Genomic DNA, 26808 nt, shown 5'->3' with positions numbered 1-26808 from the left:
GCTAGAACAATATATTTGTAATAAATACGATATCAACAGATATTACATTTAATCCTTGTAGGCTAATTCTTGGAGCCCAAACCTTTTCTGGATGTTTTTCCTCTGTACGAGTCCGCATTTTATAAAATGGCTCTCATCCCTTTTTTCCGCTACTGTGTCTTTCATCTATTTAAAATTTGATGTGGTTTCTCCTCCTGTGCATTACGTATTTTACGACCTTATGGGTAGCTCAGGGGCTGAAGTGTTTGATCCCTATCGTGCGAGAGCACCGTATAAAGCTGAAAACCCTCAGGTTTAATCCCTGACGTGTTCTTTAGCACTCTTCTGAGTCTGAAAGTCTGTCGAATTCTCTAAGACTCCTCTGGTGCTATATGTCATCTTTCGTGCTGACCTCCAAACCTTTGTCCTTGGCTTCCAACCAAACCCAGTGCCATTTTCCTTCCACCTTTTTCACTCGCGGTCCACTCTCTCTCTCTGTCCTCTCCCATCTCTCTCGCTCTTTCTCTACAACTCTCTATTCGTTTTTCCCTTCCCTCCCTCCCTCTCCCAATTTCCTTCTCTCCACCTGCGACTCCTGACGTCAGTGCGATCAAAGATAAAAGAGTATAGAGAGCGGTCGAAGCAAGATCCCAGGAGCCAGGAATACAAGTGCATACCTTGCTTTTATCTCCCAATTAGCACTCCCACTGTGTGTGTGTTTATCGGACCCTCCACCCTGTCCTCCCATCTGTCCTGCCCTTTTCGCTGATCCAGATTTGCGGCTCCGCCTGTTACAGATGGTTGCTTGTGAGTATTTTTTTTTTCCGCTGAACCTTTCATCATCATTTCGCCAATGCAGAGCTGGAACGCAGAAATGTTTTTGCAAAATTCACCTGAGTCCTGGAAATTGTCATATTTGACCGCTCAGTTGGAAATAAAAGGTGCAGTTTTATTTTTGTTTTGGGGGGGGGGGGGGGTAGGCTTTTTTGCTGTCCAGTTTTGTCTTTTTCTTTCGCTGCCTTTAAATTATTTATTTCGCTGGGATGGGAATATTAGGCCATCTGTTATTTTTTTTTAACAGCCTTGTTTCCGAGTCTAGACGAGTAATCGCAAACGAGATTGCAAATGGTTTTGTCGATATCACATGAAATTGACACGAGTGTGTATCATTGGCAACAGTATCTCCTGTTCGGTCACAAAGTATTGAACAAAGTATACATCTATACAAACGTACATTACTGTGCGTGGCAGTCTTAGTACAATACCGTTTTTGTCTACTTTCGCGAAATTAATCTATTTGTGCAATTATTTGACGCTTGTATCAGTTACGCGGGTTCAAACTCCCCATCCACACATGGCTTGTTTGTTATGTCTCCACCAGCTATAAACTAGATATCAGAGTTTGGGTTGGGAGGGCAGCCTTAAGAATTTTTTTTTTCTTAGGAAGGTGTAACTGTTGCAGTTATAGTCGTAGAGAGATACAAGCACTGAAACAGGCCCTTCGGCTCACCGAGTCTGTGCCGACCAACAACCACCCATTTGTGCTAATCCTACATTAATCCCATATTCCCTACCACATCCCACCATTCTCCTATCACCTACCTACACTAGGGGCAATTTACAATGGCCAATTTACCTATCAACCTGCAAGTCTTTGGCTGTGGGAGGAAACCGGAGCACCCGGCAGAAACCCATATGGTCACAGGGAGAACTTGCAAACTCCGCACAGACAGGACCCAGAACTGAACCTGGGTTGCTGGAGCTGTGAGGCTGCGGTGCTAGTTGCTGCACCACTGTGCCCCCTCCCCGCAGTTGGAATCCTATCAAATATTTGGAAAGTTTTTAAAAAGTTTTTATTTTAAAACTCAAGAGTATTATTTTCTTTCTATCCATTGTGTAACCAAACTATTCAGATCCAGAGTGATTCCAGGTTTTGATTCCTGACCCAGCTGACAGGGAGACAGGACATGGTGGGCAGTTGGCTGTGCCTGTGCCCTGATTCAATTAGGGAAGCAGTTTGTCATTAGGTAAGTGATAATTTTTTGTCCTCTGTGCAACTGTTGAAACCTGCTTGTGGATGGAAGAAGGGAGGAAATCAAATGGCAGGCTCTGAAGATAGATATCACCCTTGGAAAGATTCTGGAACAGGCGCAGAAATGGAAGCTTGGCCTCTTTGGGGGCAGAGGGCGCCCCTTTCTCCAAGAACGGCAGTACAGGAAGAGCTGGCTGAAAGGGCCACTGTCCTCTTACACGTCCAAAATGTCATGTGCGGAACAGAAAAGTAAATCAGAAAATCAGCCCCAGAAAGATTGCCATGGGACTTGCCATCTACATTTGAATTGGCAGCCTGTGGCTGTTGTTTGCGTGCCACAGGATTACCTCACAACATGCAGCAGGCTTATGCTGCTTGCCACTCTTTCACACATGACTGCAGGCAAACCTGGTAGCTACTCCCCAAAAGAGTAACTATTATCTCACTTCACTCTTTAACAGCTACTACATATGTTGCACAATAGTGTTATGACACAATATATGGCCACGTAAGAAAAGAAAAAATTGCATTTACAACTCACTACACTTGCCATTACAGGTTGGGGCAGCGCAGTGGTTAGCACCACAGCCTCATAGCTCCAGGGACCTGGGTTCAATTCTGGGTACTGCCTGTGTGGAGTTTGCAAGTTCTCCCTCTGACCACGTGGGTTTTTGCTCGGTGCTCCGGTTTCCTCCCATAGCCAAAGACTTGTAAGTTGGCCATTGTAAATTGCTCCTAGTGTAGGTAGGTGGTAGGGAATATGGGATTACTGTAGGGTTAGTATAAATGGGTGGTTGTTGGTTGGCACAGATTTGGTGGGCTGAAGGGCCTGTTTCAGTGCTGTATCTCTAAATAGATATTTACAGTATAGTTTTACATTTCATATTAAACATTCTCTGGTGCATACAGCCCAAGGGGTTTTAAACAGTTTTCAACTCCTCAGTATATTATGGTAGGACGGCTTTAATTAGTGGTCTTTCCCCATTGAGATTTTGTGGCGCCTCAAACTTTAATGCATCCCTCAGCAAATAAATTTGCAGGGCTATGGGATCAAGCGGGGGAGTGAAACTGATTGGATTGCTCCGCCAAGAGCTGGCATGGACTCGATGGGCATCCATTATAGGCCATAAATGACTCTGTGTAGTCCTGGACCTTGGAATGACACTCTGTCGTCAACATCTCTTTGCAATGGAAGACCAGCAAGTTTTGGGCAGACCAAAGAGTCTGTTTCACGGAATTGATGGTCCTCCAGCAGCAGTTGATGTTTATCACGGTGTGCGTTCCTGGGAACAGCCCATAGAGCACTGAGTCCTGCGTTACGGAGCAGCTCAGGATGAACCTCGACAGAAACCACTACATCTCTTTCCAGACCTGCTTTTCAAAGGCGCATTCCAGTAGGAGATCGTTGATAGTCTATTTTCCATCGCAGCCACCTCGAGGACAGCATGCAGAGGCGGTGAGACTCTGGGTGTGCAGGAAGGACCTGACCGGGGGATGCCCTTCTCACCACCAGTCAAGCTTCATCTTGGTGACTGTTTGAAAGTTCTGGCAATGAGGCATTCTGCCAAATGAGTTTGACAGTCTGCTCGGGGAACCATCCGGCAGGATCCACCATCTCCTTTTCCTGCAGGGCCTCCAGGATGTTAAATGCGGACCACTGCCTGATGGACTTGTGGTGAAAGGTGTTTTTCTTTACAAACTTTTCCATGAGGGACAGGTGGTATGGCACAGTCCAACTGAATGGAGCGTTCCACGGGAATGTGGCCAGACCCATCCTTCGCAACACCAGGGACATATAGACCCTCAGCATTTAGTGAGACTTGGTGTTTGTGTACCATGGGACTACACACAGCTTTATGCAGCTGCACACAAAGGTGGCCATCAGGAAGAGGGCAACATTGGGTACATTTTTTCCGGTCTTTATTTGGAGGTTTGTACATTGTATTCCTGTGGACATGGTCCATTTTTGATCTCCAGATAAAGCAGAAGATGGCTTGGGTGACCATCAGGGCGCAGGAGTGGGTTATGGGTCAGACCTGCGCCACGTATAGCAACACCAAGAGCGCCTCGCACCTAATTACTAAGTTCTTACCCGCAATGGAGAGGGAGCGTTGCTCCCACATGCCTAGTTTTTGTTTCACCATGGCTACACACTCTTTCCATGCCCCCGCCCTTCCGAACCATATCCCCAGCATCTTCAGCTAGTCTAACCTGATGGTGAAGTAAACAAAGGATCGGTTGGCCCAGTTCCCAAAGAACATGGCCTCACTCTTTCCATGATTTACTTTGGCTCCCGAGGCAAGTTTGAGCTGGTCGCAGATGCCCATCAGTCAGCAAACTGACAGCAGGTCCGAGCTGAAGACAGTGACATAATCCATGTTCGGGGAGGCTATGAGCTGAGTGCCTCTGCTGCTTGGGATTGTCAGCACTCTTATGACCATATCCTTCCTGATGGACTCAGCAAAAAGTTCGGTGCAGCACACTTACAGGTTGGGGAGCCAAGACAGCTCTGCCTGACTCCAGATTTGATCAGAAAACCTTCTGATTCCCACCCATTGATTGAAACTGCACTCTTAATGTTTGTGTGGAGCAGCTAGATCTAATTGCGGATTCCCTTCCGAAACCTGATTTGGAGAGCATGTCCATCATGTAGGTGTGCGATAATCTGCCTTCTCCTGGTCCAAGTTGATCAGGCAGGTGTCCACCCCCCTGTCCTGCACATGGGCGATCATATCCCTGAGTAGTGCAGGGCTATCAGATCTTCCTACTGGATACAGTACAGGTCTGATGGGTGTCAATCACCAATTCCAGAGCAGACTTGACCTGATTAGTGATGGCTTTGGACAGAATTTTGTAGTCCGCATTAAGCAGTGAGATGGGCCGCTAATTTCTGATTTCCTCCGTCTCCCCTTTCCGCTTGTAGATGAGGGCAATGATGCTTTTCCTCATGGATTCTGACATGCTGCTGGCCAGAAGCGTACTCTCGTACACTTCCAGCAGGTCTGGGCCGATCCAGTCCCACAGAGTTGAATACAACTCAGCTGGTAAGCTGTCGCTTCCGGGCGTTTTACTCATCTCAGAAGACCTGAAGAGACCTGAAGGCCTTTGTCAGCTCGTCCAGAGTCAGCGGTTTGTCCAGATTGTCCCATGTACTGTCATCTAAGACCTCCATGATAGAGGACAGGAAGGACTGTGAGGCCATATTGTCTCTGGGCTTCACATCTTGCAGCCCAGCATAGAAGGATTTGCTGATCCTTAGTATGTCAGACTGCAATGATGTTACCGAGCCGTCCTCTTCCTTCAGGCTGCTGATTAGAGCTCTCTCTCTACCTTTTGAAAGAAGAAACCCGAGCACGTCTCATCCTGTTCCATGGAGCGGACTCTAGACGGCAAAGAGCGAGGCCTGCTGGCTCTTTACCATAATATGATAGAATTTTACTTTATGTTTGAAAGTGAGGTAATTCAATCTGAAGCCAGGGTGTTAAATTTGAACAAAGGAACTTATGAAGGTATGAGGGGCAAATTGGTTGAAATGGATTGGGAAAATACATTAAAAGGTATGACAGTACATAGGCAAAAGATAATCTTTAAAGAAATATTACATCGTTTACTGCAACTATACATTCCTTCAAGTAAAGTCAGTCAACTGTGGATAACAAAGGAAGTTAAGGATTTTATAAGATTAAAAGAAAAGGCCTATAAAGTTGCCAGAAATAGTAGTAAACCTGAGGATTGGGAGGATTTTAGAATACAGCAAAGGAGGGTGAAGAGACTAATCAAGAAAGGGAGAATAGAATATGAATGTAAGCTAGCAAAAAATATAAAAATGGACTGTAAAAACCTCTAAAGCAATGTAAAAAGGAAATGTTTGGCTAAGACAAATATGGGTCCATTACAGGCACAGTCAGGAGAATTTATAATGGGGAATAGAGAAATGGCAGAGTAGCTAAATGATTACTTTGTGTCTGTCTTCACGGAGAAAGATGCAAGAAATCTCCCAGAATTAAACATCCAAGGGATTAGGAGGAATGAGGAATTGAAGGAAATTAGTATTAGTAAGAAGGTTGTATTGGAGAAATTAATGGGGCTGAAGGTTGGTACGTCCCCAGGACCTGATATTCTTCATCCCTGAGTGTTGAAAGAGGAAGCTACAGAGATAGTCGATGCATTGGTGATCATCTTCCAAAATGCTATAGATTCTGGAGCAGTTCCTGCAAATTGGAAGTTGCAAATGTCACCCCACTATTTAAGAAGGGAGGGAGAGAAAAAACAGGGCATTCCAGAGCTGTTAGTCACTTCAGTCATTGGGAAAATGCTAGAATCTATTCTAAGAGATGTGATAAATGGACACTTGGATAATGATCTGATTGGGCATAGTCAATGTGGATTTATGAATAGGAAATCATGTTTGACGAACCTGTTGGAGTTTATTGAGGATGTTACTAACAGAATTGAAGGGGAGTCGGTGGATGTGGTATACTTGGATTTTCAAAAGACCTTTGATAAAGTCCCCACAGGAGGTTGCTTAGCAAAATTAAAGCACATGGGATGGGAGGTAATACACTGGCATGGATTAAGGATCGGTTAACAGGCAGAAAACTGAGAGTAAGAATAAACGGGTCATTCTTGCGCTAGCAGGCTGTGACTAGTGGGGTACCGCAGGGATCAGTGTTTGGACCCCAGCTGTTCACTATATATATCAATGATTTGGATGTGGGGACCAAATGTAATATTTCCAAGTTTGTGGATTACACAAAATTAGGTGGGAATGTGTATTGTGAGGAAGCTGCAAAGTGGCTTCAAGAGGATTTGGAAAGACTTAGAGAGTGAGCAAGAATGTGGCAGATGGAATATAATGTGTAAAACTGTGAGTTTATCCACTTTGGTAGGAGGAATAGACATGTAGAGTATTTCTTAAATGGTAAGAGATTAGAAAGTGTAGGTGTACAAAGGGACCTGGGTGTCCTTGTCAATAAGTCACTGAAAGCTAACATGCAGGTGCAGCAAGCAATTAGGAAGGCTGTTGGTATGATAGTCTTTATTGCAAGAGGATTTGAGTACAGGAGTAGTGAAGTCTTGCTTCAATTGTGTAGAACCTTGGTTAGACTGCACCTGGAGTACTGTGTGCAGTTTTGATCCCCTTACCTTGGGACGGATATTATTGCCATAGAGGAGTGCAACAAAGATTCACTACTAGACTTGTTACTGGGATGGCGGGACTGTCCTATGAAGAGAGATTGGGGAAACTGGGCCTGTATTCTCTAGAGTTACGAAGAATGAGAGGTGATCGCATTGAAACCTACAAAATACTTACAGGGATAGGCAGGGTAGATGCAGGTAAGATGTTTCCCCTGGTTGGGGAGTCTAGAACCAGGGAACACAATTTCAAAATAAGGGGGAAGCCACTTAGGACCGAGATGAGGAGAAATTTCTTTACTCAGAGGGTTGTGAATCTTTGGAATTCTCTACCCCAGAGGGCTGTGGAAGCTCAGTCATTGAGTATGTTTGAAACAGAGATTGACAGATTTCTAAATGCAAATGACCTAAAGGCATATGAGGATAGTGTAGGAAAAAGACATTGAAGTGGATGATCAGACATGATCGTATTGAATGGCAGAGCAGGCTCGAGGGGCTGAATGGCCTACTCCTGCTCCTATGTTCACCTCTTGGAGATCCTCCTTGACCTTGACCCCCATCGACTGCAGCAGGAGCAGATTCTGCATGCTTTTCTGGAGTCGGGACATTTCCCTCTGTCTCTCTCACCTTCTGAACACCTTTGAGGATGAAGAACCTCTTGATATTCATCTTGATCGCTTCCCACCAGTGCATCAGGGATCAAAGAGGGGTTTCATGGTTCTCCAACTTTTGCAATCCCTGTTGAGTTCCTCAATGTTTTCTGGGGTCAACAGTTTCTTGTTCAGTTTCCAAGCCCCCCACCAACCCTCTAGTCTTCCTGAAAGTGACAGTCGGCCAGTTGGAGGCAGTGCTCGGAGAAGAACACTGGCTTGATGCCGGTGGATATTGATTGTGAATGCTCTGGACACATACAGGAAGTCTATCCTGGAATGGACGGACAGCCCGGCCTCGACCAAGTGTATCTACACGGTGCTCCGCCTACAGGGTTGCTGAAGACATCATGCAGCTTGGCGTCTTTTACCGTTACATGGTGTCCAGTTTGCAGTCAGCCCTGCTGAATTGTCCAGCCACATCAATGATGCAGTTGAAGTCATTGCCTAGAGTGACCGGCCTGGATATTTCCAGCAGCAGTAGGAGCTGCTGGAGAATGGCCAGCCGCTCGCTGTTTGGAGCCAAGATGTACAAAGTGCATGTATGTGGATATTAGTTAAGGACAGGAGCAGGCTCTGCTGTGATGACCTTATGATAGACTAGCCTGCTAGTAAGTATCTAAGTTCACAGGTGAAGAACTGTTCACCACAGCAAGGTACTGGAAGGTGGTTTGCATGTGTGGAATCATAGTCCATCAAGTGTCAGCGCCTGTAGGGAGGGAGGGAAAAACAAGTGTCTTTTTTAAAGAGTCTTGTGATAAAGGGGTAGCACAAACCATTGTGTAAATGAGGTACATAACATGCCAGACAAAAATGGCGACTTTGTACCAGCCAACACTAACATGGTATAAGAGGGCTAATCTCTGATCCCTCATCCTTTGGGAAGTGACCTTGAAGGAAGCAAAGATTGGAGCAAGGGTTAGAACATTGTAGCCTCAATTTTCTGATTTGCATGCCTTATGAGTGCAGGATTGTGGAATTATATATATATATTGTGAAAGTTTATATCTGTAATATAAACATGCCTTCCAATACATCAATACTGAATTTGCGTCTACATGTTGGGCAGTAGTGGGGCTTTTACTGACACAGAAATCCCTAGTGCTGTCACTGTCACCTTTCCTCAGTGTTAAAGCCACATTAATAACAGAAAGTTAGAAACAGAAGAATTAATATGTTATTCTGTGGCACAGCATGTTCAAACAGCATGCAGTAAAATCTCTCAACTCCTCCTGTGCTCAAACCTCCCATCTTTTCCCTGAAGGTGCTGACTTGGGCATCTTGCAACAGAGGCCATTGGATATTTATCAAAAGTGGGCATATATATATATATATATATATATATATGTGTGTGTGTGTATATGTCTTAGAAGGTGGCAGGACAGGTTGAGAGAGCGGTTAATAAAGCATACATTATCCTGGTCTTTATTAATAGGGCCATAGAGTACAAGAGCAAGGGGGATATGTTGAACTTGTATAAGACACTAGTTCGGCCTCAACTGGAGTATTGTGTCCTGTTCTGGGCGCCACACTTTAGGAAGGATGTGAAGGTGTTAGAGAGGGTGCAGAAAAGATTCACGGGAATGATTCCAGGGATGAGGAACTTCAGTTATGAAGATAGATTGGAGAAGTTGGGACTGTTTCCTTGGAGAAGAGAAGGCTGAGGGGAGAGGTAGATGGAGGTATTCAAAATCATGAGGGCTCTGGACAGAGTAGATTAGGAGAAACTGTTCCCACTCGTCAAAGGATCGAGAATGAGAGGGCACAGGTTTAAAGTATTTGGTAAAAGAAGCAAAAGTGATGTGAGGAAAAATGTTTTCATGCAGCGAGTGGTTAAAGTCTGGAATGCACTGCCTGAGGACGTGGTGGAGGCAGATTCAACTGAAGCATTCAAAAGGGAATTAGACAGTTATATGAAAAGGAAGAATGTGCAGGACGGGGAGAAGGCAGGATGTGACACTAGGTGAAATACTCATTCGGAGAGCTGCCGCAGACACAATGGGCCGAATGGCCTCCTTCTGCTCTGTAACAATTCCGTTATTCTCTGATTTCCTACCCCTGGCCCAAGCCTAGGGACTCTTGACCAATTGTAGCACTTACCTCTACCCAAGTGGAGTTCAACTAATTCCTCACAGGTCAGGGGCTAAACCTATAAACTTCATAGTTAGTATGGCTCCGAATGATGATTAATTTACCCACTGATCAGACCATCAGGGTAAATCAAATTCTCTATCTTAGTCTGCAGGCAGAGTGTTTTGTGCAATGAAAAAGACTAAAGATGATTTATATAGAAGCCAGTTATTAGTGGTGCAGTGGTTAGCACCGTAGCCTCACAGCTCCAGCGACCCGGGTTCAATTCTGGGTACTGCCTGTGTGGAGTTTGCAAGTTCTCCCTGTGTCTGCGTGGGTTTTCTCCGGGTGCTCCGGTTTCCTCCCACAAGCCAAAAGACTTGCAGGTTGATAGGTAAATTGGCCATTATAAATTGCCCCTAGTATAGGTAGGTGGTAGGGAAATATAGGGACAGGTGGGGATGTGGTAGGAATATGGGATTAGTGTAGGATTAGTGTATATGGGCGGTTGATGGTCGGCACAGACTCGGTGGGCCGAAGGGTCTGTTTCAGTGCTGTATCTCTAAACTAAACTAAACAAAAGCATTAAATTGACATTTGAAATCACCATCTCCATTTTAGTTCTGAAATTCATTCTATATAATTGGAGTCATAGAGTGATACAGCACTGAAACAGGCCCTTTGGTCCACCAAGTCTGTGCTGACCATCAACTACCCATTTATACTAATCCTACATTAATCCTATATTTCCTACCACATCCCCACAATTCTCTTACTAGGGGCAATTTATAATGGCCAATTTACCTATCATCCTGTAAGTCTTTGGCTGTGGGAGGAAACCGGAGCACCTGCCGGAAACCCATGCAGTCACAGGGAGAACTTGCAAACTCCGCACAGGCAGTACCCAGAATTGAACCCGGGTCGCTGGAGCTGTGAGGCTGCGGTGTTAACCACTGTGCCGCCCTATTACATATTCTACTTATTACACTTAACTTGTTAATTTTTTCTCCAATTTTCTCCTCTTCCCCTGCTCTCCAGATATATTTTCCACAGACAGTAGCCTTAATAACTGCTGACACGCAGTGAATCTGATTGTGGAGATCATCATAGTGGCCATCTCTTCACACATGTTTCTGGTAGGGGTTGTTACATGATAAATAGTAGCAGGAACCCTAACCCTTTTTTTCTGTTCCTAAACCAGGGGTTCTCAACCTTTTTGCATTGGAGGCCCCACCTACCCTACTCCCCCCCCACCCCGCCCCACATCCCACCCATGTTATAAAGGGTATGTATAGGAACACAGGAGCAGGAGGAGGCCATTCAGCCCATTGAGCCTGCTCCACCATTCAATACAATCATGGCTGATCATCCACTTAATTTCCTTTTTCCCACACTATCCCCATAATCCCTTTATGTCATTGGTATTTAGAAATCTGTCAATCTCTGCTTGTACCATACTCAATGACTGAGCTTCCATAGCCTTCTGGGTAGAGAATTCAAAAGATTCACAACTGTCTGACTAAAGAAATTTCTTCTCATCTCGGTCCTAAGTGGCTTCTCCGTCATTTTGAATTTGTGACCCCTGGTTCTAGATTCCCCAATTATGAGAATAATTAATGGGAGAAATAAGTACTTTCAGCACAAGGTACTTAGATTAGATTAGAGATACAGCACTGAAACAGGCCCTTCGGCCCACCGAGTCTGTGCCGAACATCAACCACCCATTTATACTAATCCTACACTAATCCCATATTCCTACCAAACATCCCCACCTGTCCCTATATTTCCCTACCTCCTACCTATACTAGTGACAATTTATAATGGCCAATTTACCTATCAACCTGCAAGTCTTTTGGCTTGTGGGAGGAAACCGGAGCACCCGGAGAAAACCCACGCAGACACAGGGAGAACTTGCAAACTCCACACAGGCAGTACCCGGAATCGAACCCGGGTCCCTGGAGCTGTGAGGCTGCGGTGCTAACCACTGCGCCACTGTGCCGCACAGTCTGTGTACCACAATTAATCCATCTTTGGTGGAGGCAGCTGCCGAGGACATTGCTGGCTTTGACATCCCAAGCACTGCAACTACATGTATGGGAAGTGCACCCTCTGCAGTTGCAGCATCGCCAAACTCAGCCTTTGATAATACAGCACCACTGTTCACAAACAGCCCGAAATAAACCTGCTGGATCAGATAGCACACTGAAAATCGGGTATCCTTGTATGCACAATTGAGTGCAACGCCTTGGCGGTATCTTTGATCGTTCATCATAGTTTCTCAAGTTTAAATTAGAGGGGCCAAAGGAGTGTGATGGAATATTCTCCACTTGCCTAGATGAGTGTAGCTCCAACAACACTCAAGAAGCTTGGCACCATCCAGGACAAAACAGTCTGACTGGTCAGCACCCCATCCATCACCTCAAACATTCACTCCCTCCACCACCGATGCACAGGGGCAGCAGTAAGTACCATCTACAAGATGCATTGCAACAACTCACCAAGGCTCCTTCAACACCTTCCCACCGCCACCTAGAAGGACAAGGGCAGCAGATGCATAGGAACGCCACCACCTGCAAATTCCCCTCAAGCCGCACGCCATCCTGACTTGGAACTATATTGCCATTCCTTCACAGTCACTGGGTCAAAATCCTGGAACTCCATCCATAACAGCACTGTGGGTGTACTCAGACCACACAGACTGCAGTGGTTCAACACTCTTGACTTGTGCCTTGTAGATGGTGGACATGCTGTGGGGAGTCAGGAGGTGAGCTATTCAACTCAGAATTCCCAGTATCTGACCTGCTCTTGTAGCCACAGTATTTATATGGCTGCTCCAGTTCAGTTTCTGGTCAATGGTAACCCCAAGGGTGTTGATAGGTTTGTACCCCTCATTCCACTTTTAACCACAGGCTGCAGGCAACCCAGCAGCTCAATGGAGGCTGGAGTGGCTGAATCAATGAGGTAAGTGTCTTTGTAGCACTGCTTGTGGGTCAGGAGGAACAGCAGTGCTTCCTCCAGGCCCAACAAGCTACCCAGTAAACCTCCCCCACTCCCTGCAACCGCGATCTGTCTTCTCCCTGACCTCCCCCCAACCACCATCATCCCCCACCGTCACAAAGTCGAGACCTCCTTGACTACCATCAGGCCACCCAACCCCACAGAAAAAGATCTAAAGGAGCTTTGCAGTTAAATTCTGGAGAACATTTGGGAAACCTGTCCTTTCAGGTTTTTTGACCTTACAACAGCTCATCCTCACTTGCACAGAACTCCCATCCAGGCCAGTACCTCAGAGCCAATAGGACAACTTTGGCAGCTATGTTTGAATGGTTTCCATGTCTTGCTATGTTTTATTTTGGTATGGCTGAAATAATCCCAGTTTGAAGAGATATAGAGCCCTGGTGGATGAAAGGGCTGTAATCTCTACAACACTGATAAAGCAAATTTGGTTGATGACTTCATAAATGTAAATCAGCTTATTCACAATCCAAATTAGTCCGATGACTAATGTATAAAGTTTAAACAGCCACAGAGAAAGAAATAAAAAGCATATAATTTTTAAGGTGAGCTAATGAGAAAAATACTATTTTAAAACTGGCATTGTCTTCCTGAAAATGCCCTCTTTTACTTGTAAACTTATGGTAACGTAAAATAAAAGCAAAATACTGCAGATACTGGAAATCTGAAATAAAAACAAGAAATGCTGGAAATACTCAGTTTGTCTGGCAGCATCGGTGGAAAAAGAAGTAGAGATAACATTTCAGGTCAGTGACCCTTCATCAGAACTGGCAAGGGTTCGAAATGTAATAGGTTTAAAGCAATTAAACCAGGGGTGGGGCAAGAGATAACAAATGAAAAGGTGTTGATAGGAGAGGGTCACAGAGAATAACTGACCAGAAGATCATGGAGCAAAGGCAAACGGTATGTTAATGGTGTGTTGAAAGATAAAGCGTTAATGCAGAGAGGGTGTTAATGGACATAAAAATGAACAGCCCTGGCCCAAAGCACAAACATGAAAAAACAGTGGGCAATCATATGTTAAGAAAAATGAATGACGAAACAAACTAAAATAAAATAAAAAGAAAAAAGAAATAAAAACTGAAAATGAAAAGGGGGGGGGGGGGGGGGGGGTGCGTCATGCTTTGAAATGATTGAACTCCCTATTTATAGTATTTATGGTAACGTAAGCTGTGCAGAGAGGCACCAGTGTTGCCTGTACCTTATTGCCATAAAAACGATGCATGGCTCCTTCTCTATTCAAATACAAAAGTCAACAGAGCTGAATATTGAACAGGATGTTGCTGGCATGGAACTGTGCATGTTGCAGGAGTGAATATCATCAGAGCGGAGGGTGTGAGTGAGTCTTCCAGTGGCTGATGGGCTGAGGCTGGCCAGAGGTTGGGCAATGTATTGAAATGGAAGCAGGCGATCATTGTGCTGGACAGGATATGGGGTTGAAGGCTCAGTTTGGGGATCAAACATAGGCAAGGCAGTTAAATGAACCTTGATAAAACATTGGTTCAGCTTCAACTGGAGTATTGTGTCCAATTCTAGACACAACACTTTAGGAAGTATGTGAAGGCATAGAGAGGGTGTATGATTTTTGTATGTTTAGGTGGGATGTTGACTAACTTTTGACCCACAAAGTACAAGCTCTGGTTTCTTAATCAAGATAGAGAGTTTATTAAGAACAGCAAGAATATGCAAGCAATACTTAACCACTGGCAGTAGTTATACAGTAGGATATAGGGTATCCTCAGTCCTTGCCTTCCGAGCTGCTGTGGCACCATCTTCTTTCTTGAGGTGTTCTGTTGACTGTAGGTTGGTTTCTTCTTGAATCAGTGCGCCTGAGCTGTCCCAGCACCTGCCATTTATGGCCCCCCTCCGGGGGTTTCTTCTATCCAAATTAGGTTATAGTCCACCTTAACCCTTTGGTCAGGTATGACCTCACCTTCTGTACCTTATCCCCCCTTGATTAATTTATAGTGATCAGATTACAGCAGATATGACCCTAGCTTCTGTACGTTGTCTCTGCAGACAGCTTGATGGCCCAAGTCGTTATCACACAATGGGGAATATTTGCTGTCCCTATCAATATTCCAGTCTTGAATTTGCATTATCATCCTTCATGAGGCCTACAAGTCTATCCCTTATTGTGACTGAGTCTGTCTTAGTTGAAATGCAAAATGTGCATCTGGTCTCGTGGCAATGCTACTTCTGCTCTTGTTACAATAAACACTGTCTACCACCATCTCCCCACTACAGTATACAAATATACATTGCACATTTAACAACATGATTCTAAACACAAAGTCCATAACTTAATTCTGATCTAATACATTGATATATATACATATATAAAATCCCGAACATAACCGCAACATCACTTAAAATCATTCTAATTTAAAACATAGCATCTCATGTGAGTTTTATCAGACCATAATTTATAGATTCATCCAACAGATAAAACATAGAAAAGGCTAACCCTTTAGTACCTACAAGGATGTGGAAAAGATTTACAAGAATGGTTCCGGGGACGAGGGATTTCAGTTAGATGGACTGGGGAAGCTGGGGCTATTCTCCTTGGAGAAGAGCAAGTTAAGAGCGATTTGATAGAGATGTTCAAAATCATGTAGGGTCTAGACAGTAGATAAAGTGAAACTGTTCCCATTGGCAGAAGGGTCGCGAACCAGCTGACACAGATTTAAGGTGATTGGCAAAAGAACCAAAGGCAACATGAGGAAAAGCTTTTTTATGCAGCGAGTGGTTAGGATCTGGAATGCACTGCCTGGGAGTAGGGGTGGAGGCAGATTCAATCATGGCTCTCAAAAAGGAATTGGATAAGCACCTGAAGGGAAAAAATTTGCAGGGTAAGGGAGAAAGGGAGTGAAACTAGATAAATTGCTCTTGCAGAGAGCTGGCATGGATTTGATGGGCCAAATGGCTTCCTTCTGTGCTGTAGCCATTCAATGATTCTGTAAACAGGACATTGAGGTTGCGAGCAGTCTGAGATAGGATCCAGGGAGGGGGATGAAGTTGATGGCAAGAGCACAGTGTTTGTGGTGAGGACCACAGAAGAGCTATTTCACTGTAGGTTGGAAACTATTCAGGAGGAGTGTATTCACTATGATATACAGACTGTGCAAGTACTTTGTGTTGAAAGTACTATTTCTGCCATTAATTATTCTCATACATACTGGTTCAAAGAGCTGGTGCATCATGATTCATTGTATCCGATCAATTTATTTTAAAGGGATACTGATGAGAGTAACAAGCTGTGTCCATGGGGAGAGACCTGCCCTCCAATTGGCAACTTCTGAGGGTGGTACATTTCAAAATTCGGAGGTCACTGTGCAAAGCATCATATGGCACCTACTCAGATCGTCACATGCTGTCGCTGAAGTATGTTGTAGCGTTCTTGAGAGTAGCCCTTAACCTAGGTCAACAGTCAGAAAACCACAGCGAATAACATTTTTGTTTTTCTTCTTTTGATTCACAGATCTGTAATTACCATCAAACTGTACTCTTTCGGAAATGAGATTTTCTCTGCTGCATCGGAGATTAGAATAAATACAGATAAATCAAGCCTCCATCTCCTCTGCTAACAAGCCCTAACTTTTAACACTGAACATTTTTGACACAATAAAGGGGCAATAATGGTGAGCAGGTTGCCCAGCTTTAACTCCCTGGCTCGATTCTGCCAGAAGCTGAATAGAGTGAAGACCCTAGAGGCAGATATGATGGAGACTGCCCTGAATAGGTGCCTATCAACTCTGGACCTGATCATGCTGGGCTTTGGTGGCATGGTTGGCTCTGGCCTTTACGTCCTGACGGGCACAGTCGCCAAGGATGTTGCCGGTCCTGCTGTCATCCTTTCTTACATCTTCGCAGGTTTTGCTTCTCTGCTGGCCGCCTTTTGCTACGCTGAGTTTGGTTCCCGTGTGCCAAAGACTGGCTCCGCCTACATGTTCACCTATGTCTCAGTTGGTGAAATCTGGGCCTTTATGATTGGCTGGAATGTCATTCTGGAATACATGATTGGAGGAGCTGCTGTGGCCAGAGCTTGGAGTGGCTATCTGGATTCTATTTTCAACTACAAAATTCAAAATTTCACTGAAACTCACATTGGCACGTGGAACATGCCCTTGCTTGCCCACAACCCCGATATGCTAGCCCCCGCGATATTGCTCGTTGCCACAGCATTCATCACTTGCGGGGCCAAAGTTGCCTCTTGGCTGAATCACATGTTTGGAGCCATCAGCATCGGAGTGATACTCTTCATTCTGATATTGGGGTTCATCCTAGCTGATCCAAAGAACTTCAGTGCTGAAGAGGGTGGCTTTGCCCCCTTTGGATTTTCAGGCATCATAGCTGGTTCAGCAACCTGTTTTTATGCATTTGTAGGATTTGATGTCATTGCAGCATCTGGAGAAGAGGCTCGGAACCCTCAAAAGGCTATCCCTATAGCGACAGTAGTTTCCTTGGGCCTGGCTACTTTAGCATACACCTTGGTTTCTGCAGCAGTCACCCTGATGGTTCCCTGGCACAGCTTAAACCCAAACTCGGCACTCTCAGATGCCTTTTACAGGAGAGGCTATGCCTGGGCTGGATTCATCGTGGCTATTGGATCTCTTTGTTGTAGGTATTTGGAAACATGAATGGAGCATTTTTAAAATTATTTTTCAAAGCTATGTGTTTAGCTTAGTGGAGCAGTGTCCAAATGTTTGATTCACAGCTGGCGCTAGAAGCATGGTCGATGGCCACTTGTCCTTCTCATTTATTTTCTGTCAAATATATTTGTAGTCCAAGTCATACAATAATAAACAAGATTTTTCATCCCTTCCCTTCCCATCTATTGTTACAGTGAGTGCAATGTGAACGACCTGCATGGGGGAAATATCTTGCAATGGAGGTTTATGAGGATGTTGCCAGGACTGGAAAAATGCAGCTATGAGAAAAAATTGGATAGGCTGGGGTTTTTCTCCTTGGAACAAAGAAGGCTGAGGGGAGATCTGATTGAAATGTACAAAATTTTGAGGGGTCTGGATAGAGTGGAGGTGAAGGGCCTATTAACCTTAGCAGAGAAGTCAGTGACTAGGGGGCATAGATTTAAAGTGATTGGTAGAAAGATTAGAGGAGAGATGAAGAAATGTTCTTTCACCCAGAGGGTGGTGGGGTCTAGAACTCACTGCCTGAAAGGGTAGTTGAGGCAGAAACCCTCAACTCATTCAAAAGAAGTCTGGATATGCACCTCAAGTGCCGTAATCTGCAGGGCTACGGACCAAATGCTGGAAGGAGGGATTAGAATGGGTGGAACGTTTTTCAGCTGGCACAGACACGATGGGACAATTGGCCTCTTTCTATGATTCTATGTGCCTTAGTGTTACTCTCAGGAAGATTAGATATCTGTACTTTCTGGTTAAGAAACCACGATGAAAGGCCAAGAGTTTATCATACAATAATGCAGCACAGAAGAAGGCTATTTGGTCCATCATGGCAGTGTTTATAAAAGTGTTAGATGCCACCAAGATTGAAAATGAGTTGGACAAGAGATGTAAATGGCCATGAGATTGACAGATAAAATTTAATTCAAAGAAGTGTACATGTACGAACTGAAAAATAGATGACATGTACTTCATGGATGGTGTTGAGATAACTAATGATGATGCTAAAAGAGACCTAGGAGACTTAGGAGACTCCATGCTAAACGGATGAAGTGCAGCAATTAACAAAACCAATGAAATGTTGAACTGCTTATCCAAAACAGTAGATTATAAATCAAAGGAGGTAGTGGGCAATGTTCCTTCCAAGGTGTTGCCATGGGCGGGCATGCAGCAGCCTGGAAGGTACCATGCAGGCCTTGCTCCATGTTAAATACTGCACCGACACAGCCGTACAAAGACAAAACTATAGGTACTGCGCATTGAAAAAACTAGTTGTGCAAAACAACAGAATTTTACAGGGAACGTTGGTAGTGAGTATGCCAGTAGTGCCTGCCCCAAATTGCAAGTCAGCATGTTACAAAGTATTACCAAGTATTTCCAGCAATGAAACAGATCATTTGGCCCAACAGGTCCATGCCATGTTTATGCCCCACATGAACCTTCTCCCATTCCTCTTCATCTAACCCCATCAACATATCCTTCTATTCCTTTCTCACTTGTATGTTTATCTAGTTTCCCCTTAAAATGCATTTATTATATTCACCCCAACTACTCCCTGGGGTAGTGAGTTCCACTTTCCAACCATACGAACATCCAAATTAGGAGCAGGAGTAGGCCATTCGGCCCTCGAGCCTGCTCCGCCATTGGGTAAGATCATGGCTGATCTGATTGTGGCCTCAACACCACCTTTCTGTCTACCCCCTATACCCTTTGATTCCCTTGTCAATCAATAATCTATCTAACTTGGCCTTAAAAATATTCAATAACCTATCTCCACTGCTCTCTGGGGAAGAGAATTCCACAGCCAAACGCCCCTCTGAGAGAAAAAAATTCTCCGCATCTCCATTTTAAATGGGAGACCCCTGGTTCTACTCTCTCTCATAAAGGGAAACATCCTCTCAGCATCCACCCTGTCAAGACCCCTTAAGATCTTATATGTTTCAATAAGATCACCTCTCATTCTTCTAAACTCCGATGAATACAGGCCCAACCTGTCCAACCTTTCCTCCTAAGATAACCCCCTCATCCCAGGAATCAGTCAAGTGAACCTTATCTGAACTGTTTCCAGTGCAATCATATCCTTTCTTAAGTAAGGAGATCAAAACCGTACACAGTCCTCCAGATGTGGTCTCACCAACTTCCTGTACAACTGTAGCAAAACTTCCTTACTTTTATATTCCATTCCCCTTGCAATAAATGACAACATTCCATTTGCCTTCCTAATCACTTGCTGTACCTGCATACTAACTGTTTGTGATTCATGTACCAGGACACCCAGATCCCTCTGTACCGCAGAGTTCTGCAATCTATCTCCATTTAAATAATATACTACTTTTCTATTCTTCTTACCAAAGTAGACAAGTTCACATTTTCCCACATTATATCCATCTGCCAAATTTTTGGCCACTCACTTAACCTATCCATATCCCTTTGCAGACTCCTTATGTCCTCCTCACAACTTACTCTCCTACCTATCTAATGTCATCAATAAATTTAGCAACCATACATTCTGTCCCTTCATCCAGATTGTAAATAGTTGCGGTCCCAGCACTGATCCCTGTGGCACACCATTCGTTACATCTTGCCAACCAAAAAATGACCCATTTATGCCTACTCTCTGGCTAGCTAACAGGAAACTATCCTCTATCCATGTCAATATGTTACCGCCTACACCATGAGCTCTTATTTTGTGTAGTAATCTTAATGTGACACCTTATCAAACATCTTTTCGAAATCCAAGTGCATCACATCTTTAGGTTACCCTTTGTTTCATATTACTTCTTACTTCCTCAAGGAACTTTAATAAATGAGTCAAACATGATTTCCCTTTCACAAAGCCATGTTGACTCAGCCTGATTGCATTAAAATTTTCTAAGTGCCCTGCTGTAACCTCCTTAATAATAGATTCTAGCGTTTTCCCTATGACAGAAGTTAGGCTAACTGTCCTATAGTTAGCTGCTTTCTGTCTCCCTCCTTTCTTGAATAGAGGAGTTATATTCACTATTTTCCAATCTGATAAGACCTTTCCGGAATTTAGGAAATTTTGGAAAATTACATCTATTTCTCCTCAGCCACTTCTTCTAAGACCCTAGGATGCAGGCCATCAGGTCCTGGGGACTTGTCAGCCTTTAGTTCTAATAGTTTTCTCAGTACCCTTTCCCTGGTGAATGTAATTGTTTTGAGTTCCTCCCTCCCTTTCACCTCTTGATCTACAAGTATTTCTGGAATGTTGTTTGTGTTTTCTACAGTGAAGACAGACACTGTCTGTGTAAAGAATTTTCACCCAAATTCCCTATTAGATTTATTAGTGACTGTCTTATATCCATGGCCCCTAGATTTGGTCTCACCCATAAGTGAAAACATCTTCTCTCTGTCTGACCTGTTGAACCCTTTGACAATCTTGAAGACCTCTATCAGGTCTCCCCTCAGCAATCTATTTTCCAAAGAAAAGAGCCCCAGTCTGTTCATTCTTTCCTAATGGGTATAACCTCTCAGCCCTGGCATCATTTTAGTAAATCTTTTTTGCACCTTCTCCAGTGCTTCTATATCCTTTATATGTTGGAATGGCACCATGACACCCTGACAGCAAAGAGAAGGTTTTGAAAGGGCCTGAGATATTTTGCCCATTGAGGAAGGTAGTAATCCCTTCTGGACTGAGTACCTTTCCTAGTAAAGGTTTCGGGCCTTCATAAAGCCCTCAGTCATGAATTCCCCATGGATATTATAAGGGTTGAATGTCCAAGGTAGTCTGAGAATGCCCTCAGACACGTCAACTTGACATTTTGGTGATGGGGGAGTGGTTGGGGAGTGTGGACAGAAGATTCTGCCATGCTGCATAGAATTTAAAGGTGTACTTTAGTTGAAGCACAATCCTGGCAGAACTGGGTTCCATCCCAAATTCCTAGCATACCCAGCTGGAAATCTTCTTTTCCATTCTCCCAAAACCTCGGAATTTCAAGGGGTCCTAGTAAGGTTGTGGAAGGAGGATGAGCATATAAAATGGTGGTACTTGGAAATTAGGAGGAATGAATGAAGAACATTGAGAAAAACAAGAATCGTCAAACAATTGATAAATTAGTGATAGGCAAGAGAATTTTCACAATAGATCATCATGTAGTAGAACTACGGTCAACTGCAGAAGATTGATACCAAAAGAATTATTGTGCTAGCAAACACCTACTTTAATTACTCATTGTAAGAACATGGCAATTTTGTTCCTGCGGACATTTATAGACACACTGAGGAGCTCAAGATGCTAATAATAATTAGGCAAATGACCTTGTGTTGCTTCAATGAATAGCCCAGTCTTGATAGTCCCAACAGCTCTCGTCTATCAAACCCTGTTACTAATCGACTTCGTCCTCTTACCTCCCCCTAAGTAAAAGATGAAAGATTTTGCCAGCTAACATTCACAAAGTCATGGAAGACTGTTGACCTCTCTAAACCTCTCAGCCTCTCCTTCTCTCTCTCCCCCATCCCCCACCCCCCCCCTTTACCCTCCTTAAGATCTGACCAAGCCGTTTGGCCACCTGTCCTAATGTCTCCTTGTTTGGCTCAGTGTTAAACTTTTGTCTGATTATGCTCCCATGAAGCACCTTGGGACATTTTACTACAGTGAAGTGGCTAAACAAATGCAAGTTATTGTTGTTACAACTGAGGTTTAAGGTACAACACTGGCTCAACATACATAAAGTCATTGTATATTAATTTGTTATTTGCACTTTTGTTGTCTAATGTTAGTATTCTGAATGACTAGATTATATGATCTGTTAAAACAGTGATACAGGTAGTCATTGCTGTGTCATTGAAATTGAGAAACACTGTAACGTATTCGAGAAGTTAGTTATGAAAACAATTGTTGGCTTTGGATATCTATATCCCAGTAGCTCAGTGGTGCAGCCATTGAACCTTACACACTGAGAAATTCCCCCTTCTATGCTGAGTTATCTGATCACAGCCAGGGCAGTAATAGATCATGGGAATTTATAGAGTCATGCAGTGGAGAAGGAGGCCATTTGGCCCAACATGCTTATGCGAGCTCTTTCAAAGAGATATCCAATTAGTCTCACTCTCTTGCTCTTTTCCACAGCCCTGAAAATCTCCCCTTATCAAGCATTTATCCAATGTCCTTTTGCAAGTTAGTATTGAATCTGCTTCAACCACACATTCAAGCAGTGTATTCCAGATCATAAAACGTGATGCATGAAAAAAATTCTCCTCATCTCCCCGTGGTTCTTTTCCCAATGAACTGAAATCTGTGCCCTCTGGTTACTGACTCTCCTGCCACTAGAAACAGTTTCTCCCTTTCTACTCCATCAAAACCCCTCATAAATATGAACATCTATATTTAATCTCCTCTTAACCTTTGCAGTAAGGAGAACAATCCCAGCCTCTGGTGTCTCCACATAACTGAAGTCCCTAATCTCTTGTACCATTCTAGTAAATCTGCTCTGCACCTTCTCTGAGGCCTCAGTATACCTGGACTAAGGATAAAGTCAGCAGATCTCTATTGTAACTCCTGATCAAAAAAATGACTATGTGTGGACCCCAGGAGAGGACGAGATGCTCTGATGCTCTTAAGTGTTAAGTAGCCTGTCAACAATCATGGTCCAGATTTATGTACAAAGAAAGACTACTTAGATAGCTGCATATATCTGCAGAATCATACCTGGCAAGATACAAGCTTTCAGCAGATGAAAAGTAGGCAAAAAGATAACATAAATGAAAGTGATAAATTTTTTTGTTAAGTGAATGGAAGTTAGAGATCCAGAAGCCGGTTTTACTTGCACCACTGAATTCACTCAAAGGAACATAGAAACAGGAGTAGGCCCTTTAATTCGTGCCACATAAGTGCCAGGCAATGACCATCTCCAACAAAAGAGAATCTAACCATCTCCCCTTGACAGTCAATGGCATTAGCATTGCTGGATCCCCTGCCATTAACATCCTGGGGGTGACCATTGACCAGAAACTGAACTGAACCAGCCATTTAAATACCGTGGCCAAAAGAGGCTGGAAATTCTGTGGCGAGTAACTCGCCTCCTGACTTCCCAAAGCCTGTCCACCATCTACAAGGCACAAGCCAGCTGTGTAATGGAATATTCTCGACTTGCCTAGATGAGTGCAGCCCTAACAAGAAGTTCGACACCAACCAGGACAAAGCAGCCCACTTGATCGGCACACCATCTACAACTTTAAACATTCACTCCCTCCACCACTGGTGCACAGTGACAGCAGTGTGTACCATCTACAAGATGCACTGCAGCAACTCGCCAAGGCTCCTTCGACAGCACCTTTCAAACCCATGACCTCTACCACCTAGAAGGACAAGAACAGCAGATACATGGGAACACCACCACCTGCAAGTTCCCCTCCAGGTCACAAATCATCCTGACTTAGATCTTTATCACCGTACCTTGACTGTCACTGGGTCAAAAACCTGGAACTCCCTTCCGAACAGCTCTGTGGGTGTACCTACACCACATGGACTTCAGCGACTCAAGAAGGCAGCACACCACCACTGTTCAAGGGCAATTAGGGATGGGCAACAAATACTGACCTTGCCAGCGACGCTCATGTCCCATGAAAGAATTTTCTAAAAATCCTTTGAGTCTGTTCCGCCATTCAATGGGATCATGGCTGATCTATGACCTAACTCCATATGCCGCCTTTGCATCATATCCCTTAATACCTCTGGTTAACAAAAGCCTATCAATCTCAGATTTAAAATTAACAATTGATCTCCAATCATTTGCTGTTTGTGGAAGAGAGTTCCAGACTTCCAAACCACCTTTTGTGTGTAGAAATGTTTCACTCCCGAAAGGCTGGCTCTACTTTTTTGACTATGTTCCCTCGTCCTAGGCACTCCAGCCAGCAGAAATAGTTTCTCTCTAACTGCCCTATCTGTTCCACTAAATATCTTGAACACTTTGATCAAATGACTTATTAGCCTTATAAATTCGAGGGAATACAACCCTACTTTGAGTAATTTCTCCTAATTTAACTCTTGCAGTTCAGGTATAATTCTGGTAAACCTATTCAACATTTCTGTTTAATTTATAATTTTAATGCTGTGCTCTCCTTCACTGAGTGGCCTAGTTTTCTGCAATTTACCCTGTTTGCAGCCCTGTCTCTGGTAAGTGCAGAATTTTAACTTTCTTCTGCAGTGTTTTAAAAATGTAGCAAATGAAACGTACTGTGACAGGTGCAGAATTAGTTGCCAATGTCATATTTACCTGCTGGGAAATGCATCTCATAGACAGACCCCAATTGTCAGGTCTTAGTTACGCCATGTGTAGGTGCAGCCTGCACTGCAATTGGCGGTGGTGTTACTGTAATTACAAAGTGAAGCAATTGTGCAACAGGGAAGTTTTACTGATATTTGGGGCTGACGTCTTGGCAAATGAAATATTTTAGCTCCCTCAATGGTTCAGTTGATAGATGTACTGCCCAGGGTGGTACTGAGTCATACTTAGCAGAGGGCCTCAGCTTTGTTCCCTGGTCTCTTGCTGAGCTAGTTGTTCACAGCCAATGTAACGGCTAATGTGTAACTGCTAACTGTGATGTTGGCTAAGGTCAGCCAGGGAGAAGGGAAAATCAGTCGTGGCTCCCATTTCTGCTATTACCCAGTGACTGCCTGATGGAAGGTGCTTTTGATTGTATGTAGGGTAAAGACAACTTGCTGTAATGCCTTGTACAGTATTTATTCTCATCAAGATCTTGAATGAGTTATCAGAGGCTTGGATGGTGTCTGTGGCACAGCGTGAGTCACCACCTTCAAGGCAGCATAAGAATAAAATGGGATAAGAGGAGGAAGGAAGTGATTAGATGTGTATCAGTCTTGATATGTCTTTTGATTATTATTATCTTTTTTTCACTTCTATTCAAGCAATGAACACAGTTCTCCTCTGCAGCCTGTTTTCCCTCCCTCGGATTGCATATGCTATGTCTGAAGATGGCCTGCTCTTCAAGGTATTTGCACAGGTGAACCCGGTCACTAAGGTCCCCGTGATTGGCATCATTATATTTGGAATCCTGATGGCCATCTTGGCGATGGTGTTTGATCTGGAATCCCTGGTGCAGTTTCTGTCCATCGGTACGCTCCTGGCCTATACATTCGTTGCTGCCAGTATTATTGTGCTACGCTATCAGACAGATAAAGCAAACCCCCCGGAGCCACCCCCACCCAATCAAAGCCCTCAAGCACAGGACAGTGGTGGCTTGAAAGAATACGAGTCATTTTCGGATAAACTCCAATTGGTGGAGAGGCAAAAAGAGGCCAAAGAACGAAGAAAGCCTGGCCAGCTGAGGTCCTGCTTTGATCCTTATTTACATTTCCTTCGTGATTTTGTACCCGGAGAGATAGTGACTGTGGCAGTTGTCGCTTTTTTTCTCTGTTCAGTGTGCTTGGGCTGCATATTGGTATTCGGTCTCAGTCATCTCCATCTTCCTCAATGGGCTTACATTTTATTCATCGTATTCTTTGCGACTGGGTTGCTCCTCAGCTTGTTTCTCATCTGGATACACGAACAGCACCATAAATTGAATACCTTTCAGGTGGGTCCTTGAGGAGATTGCATGTTAGCACTCAGGAATTAAATGCTTTTTCGTTTCAGACACACTGGGTCATCATTGAGCACTCCCAGGTCAGGTATAGTACAGCATGGCATAAAGTAAGGACCTGAGTTATGATTTGCAATAATTGTTCTTGCACGGGTTATCTGTACATTAATGATCACAAGTCGTGGGAGTCAGTTGCCAGCATTCGCCAGAGCTGGCGGGCAGCCATAAAGACAGGGCTAACTTGTGGCGAGTCGAAGAGACTTAGTAGTTGGCAGGAAAAAAGACAGAGGCGCAAGGGGAGAGCCAACTGTGCAACAGCCCCAACAAACAAATTTCTCTGCAGCACCTGTGGAAGAGCCTGTCACTCCAGAATTGGCCTTTATAGCCACTCCAGGCGCTGCTTCACAAACCACTGACCACCTCCAGGCGCGTATCCATTGTCTCTCGAGATAAGGAGGCCCAAAAGAATGCTAAAAACACCACACAATGTGAATGGAGCCGATCCAGAACATCAGGTGCTAAAGTTACGAGAGAACTGTTTCTGTACACCTACATAACAATAATCACTGCACTCCGAAAATAAATCATGTTGCAAAGTGCTTTGAGAAGCTTCGATGGCATGATGAGACAAGATGAAAGCATGATGTTCCTCTTAGAGCAGAGGAGGTTAAAGGGAGATCTAATACAGCTATTCAAAATTTTGAGGACTTTTGAAAGA

At 44.0% G+C, this 26808-nt stretch overlaps 1 protein-coding gene across 4 annotated transcripts in view; it reads left to right on the top strand.

Annotated features, from left to right (window-relative positions):
- The first annotated feature begins 454 nt into the window (after positions 1 to 454).
- slc7a4 (solute carrier family 7 member 4) overlaps positions 455 to 26808 on the top strand; it is a 48580-nt gene continuing 22226 nt past the window's right edge. For 3 of the 4 annotated variants that reach the window (XM_068054701.1, XM_068054699.1, XM_068054702.1), the window contains exons 1-3: positions 455 to 786; positions 16364 to 17502; positions 25417 to 26084. In XM_068054701.1, the coding sequence (XP_067910802.1) occupies positions 16521 to 17502; positions 25417 to 26084 (1650 nt within the window). In that variant the 5' untranslated portion in view covers positions 455 to 786; positions 16364 to 16520. Of the gene's footprint in view, positions 787 to 16248; positions 16267 to 16363; positions 17503 to 25416; positions 26085 to 26808 lie in introns of those variants that run through there. The other variant, XM_068054700.1, reaches the window with a different exon arrangement.

The sequence above is a fragment of the Heterodontus francisci genome, chromosome 23, assembly GCF_036365525.1.
Source record: "Heterodontus francisci isolate sHetFra1 chromosome 23, sHetFra1.hap1, whole genome shotgun sequence".
Lineage (NCBI taxonomy): Eukaryota > Metazoa > Chordata > Chondrichthyes > Heterodontiformes > Heterodontidae > Heterodontus > Heterodontus francisci.
This window is presented reverse-complemented; position numbering and strand designations above follow the sequence as displayed.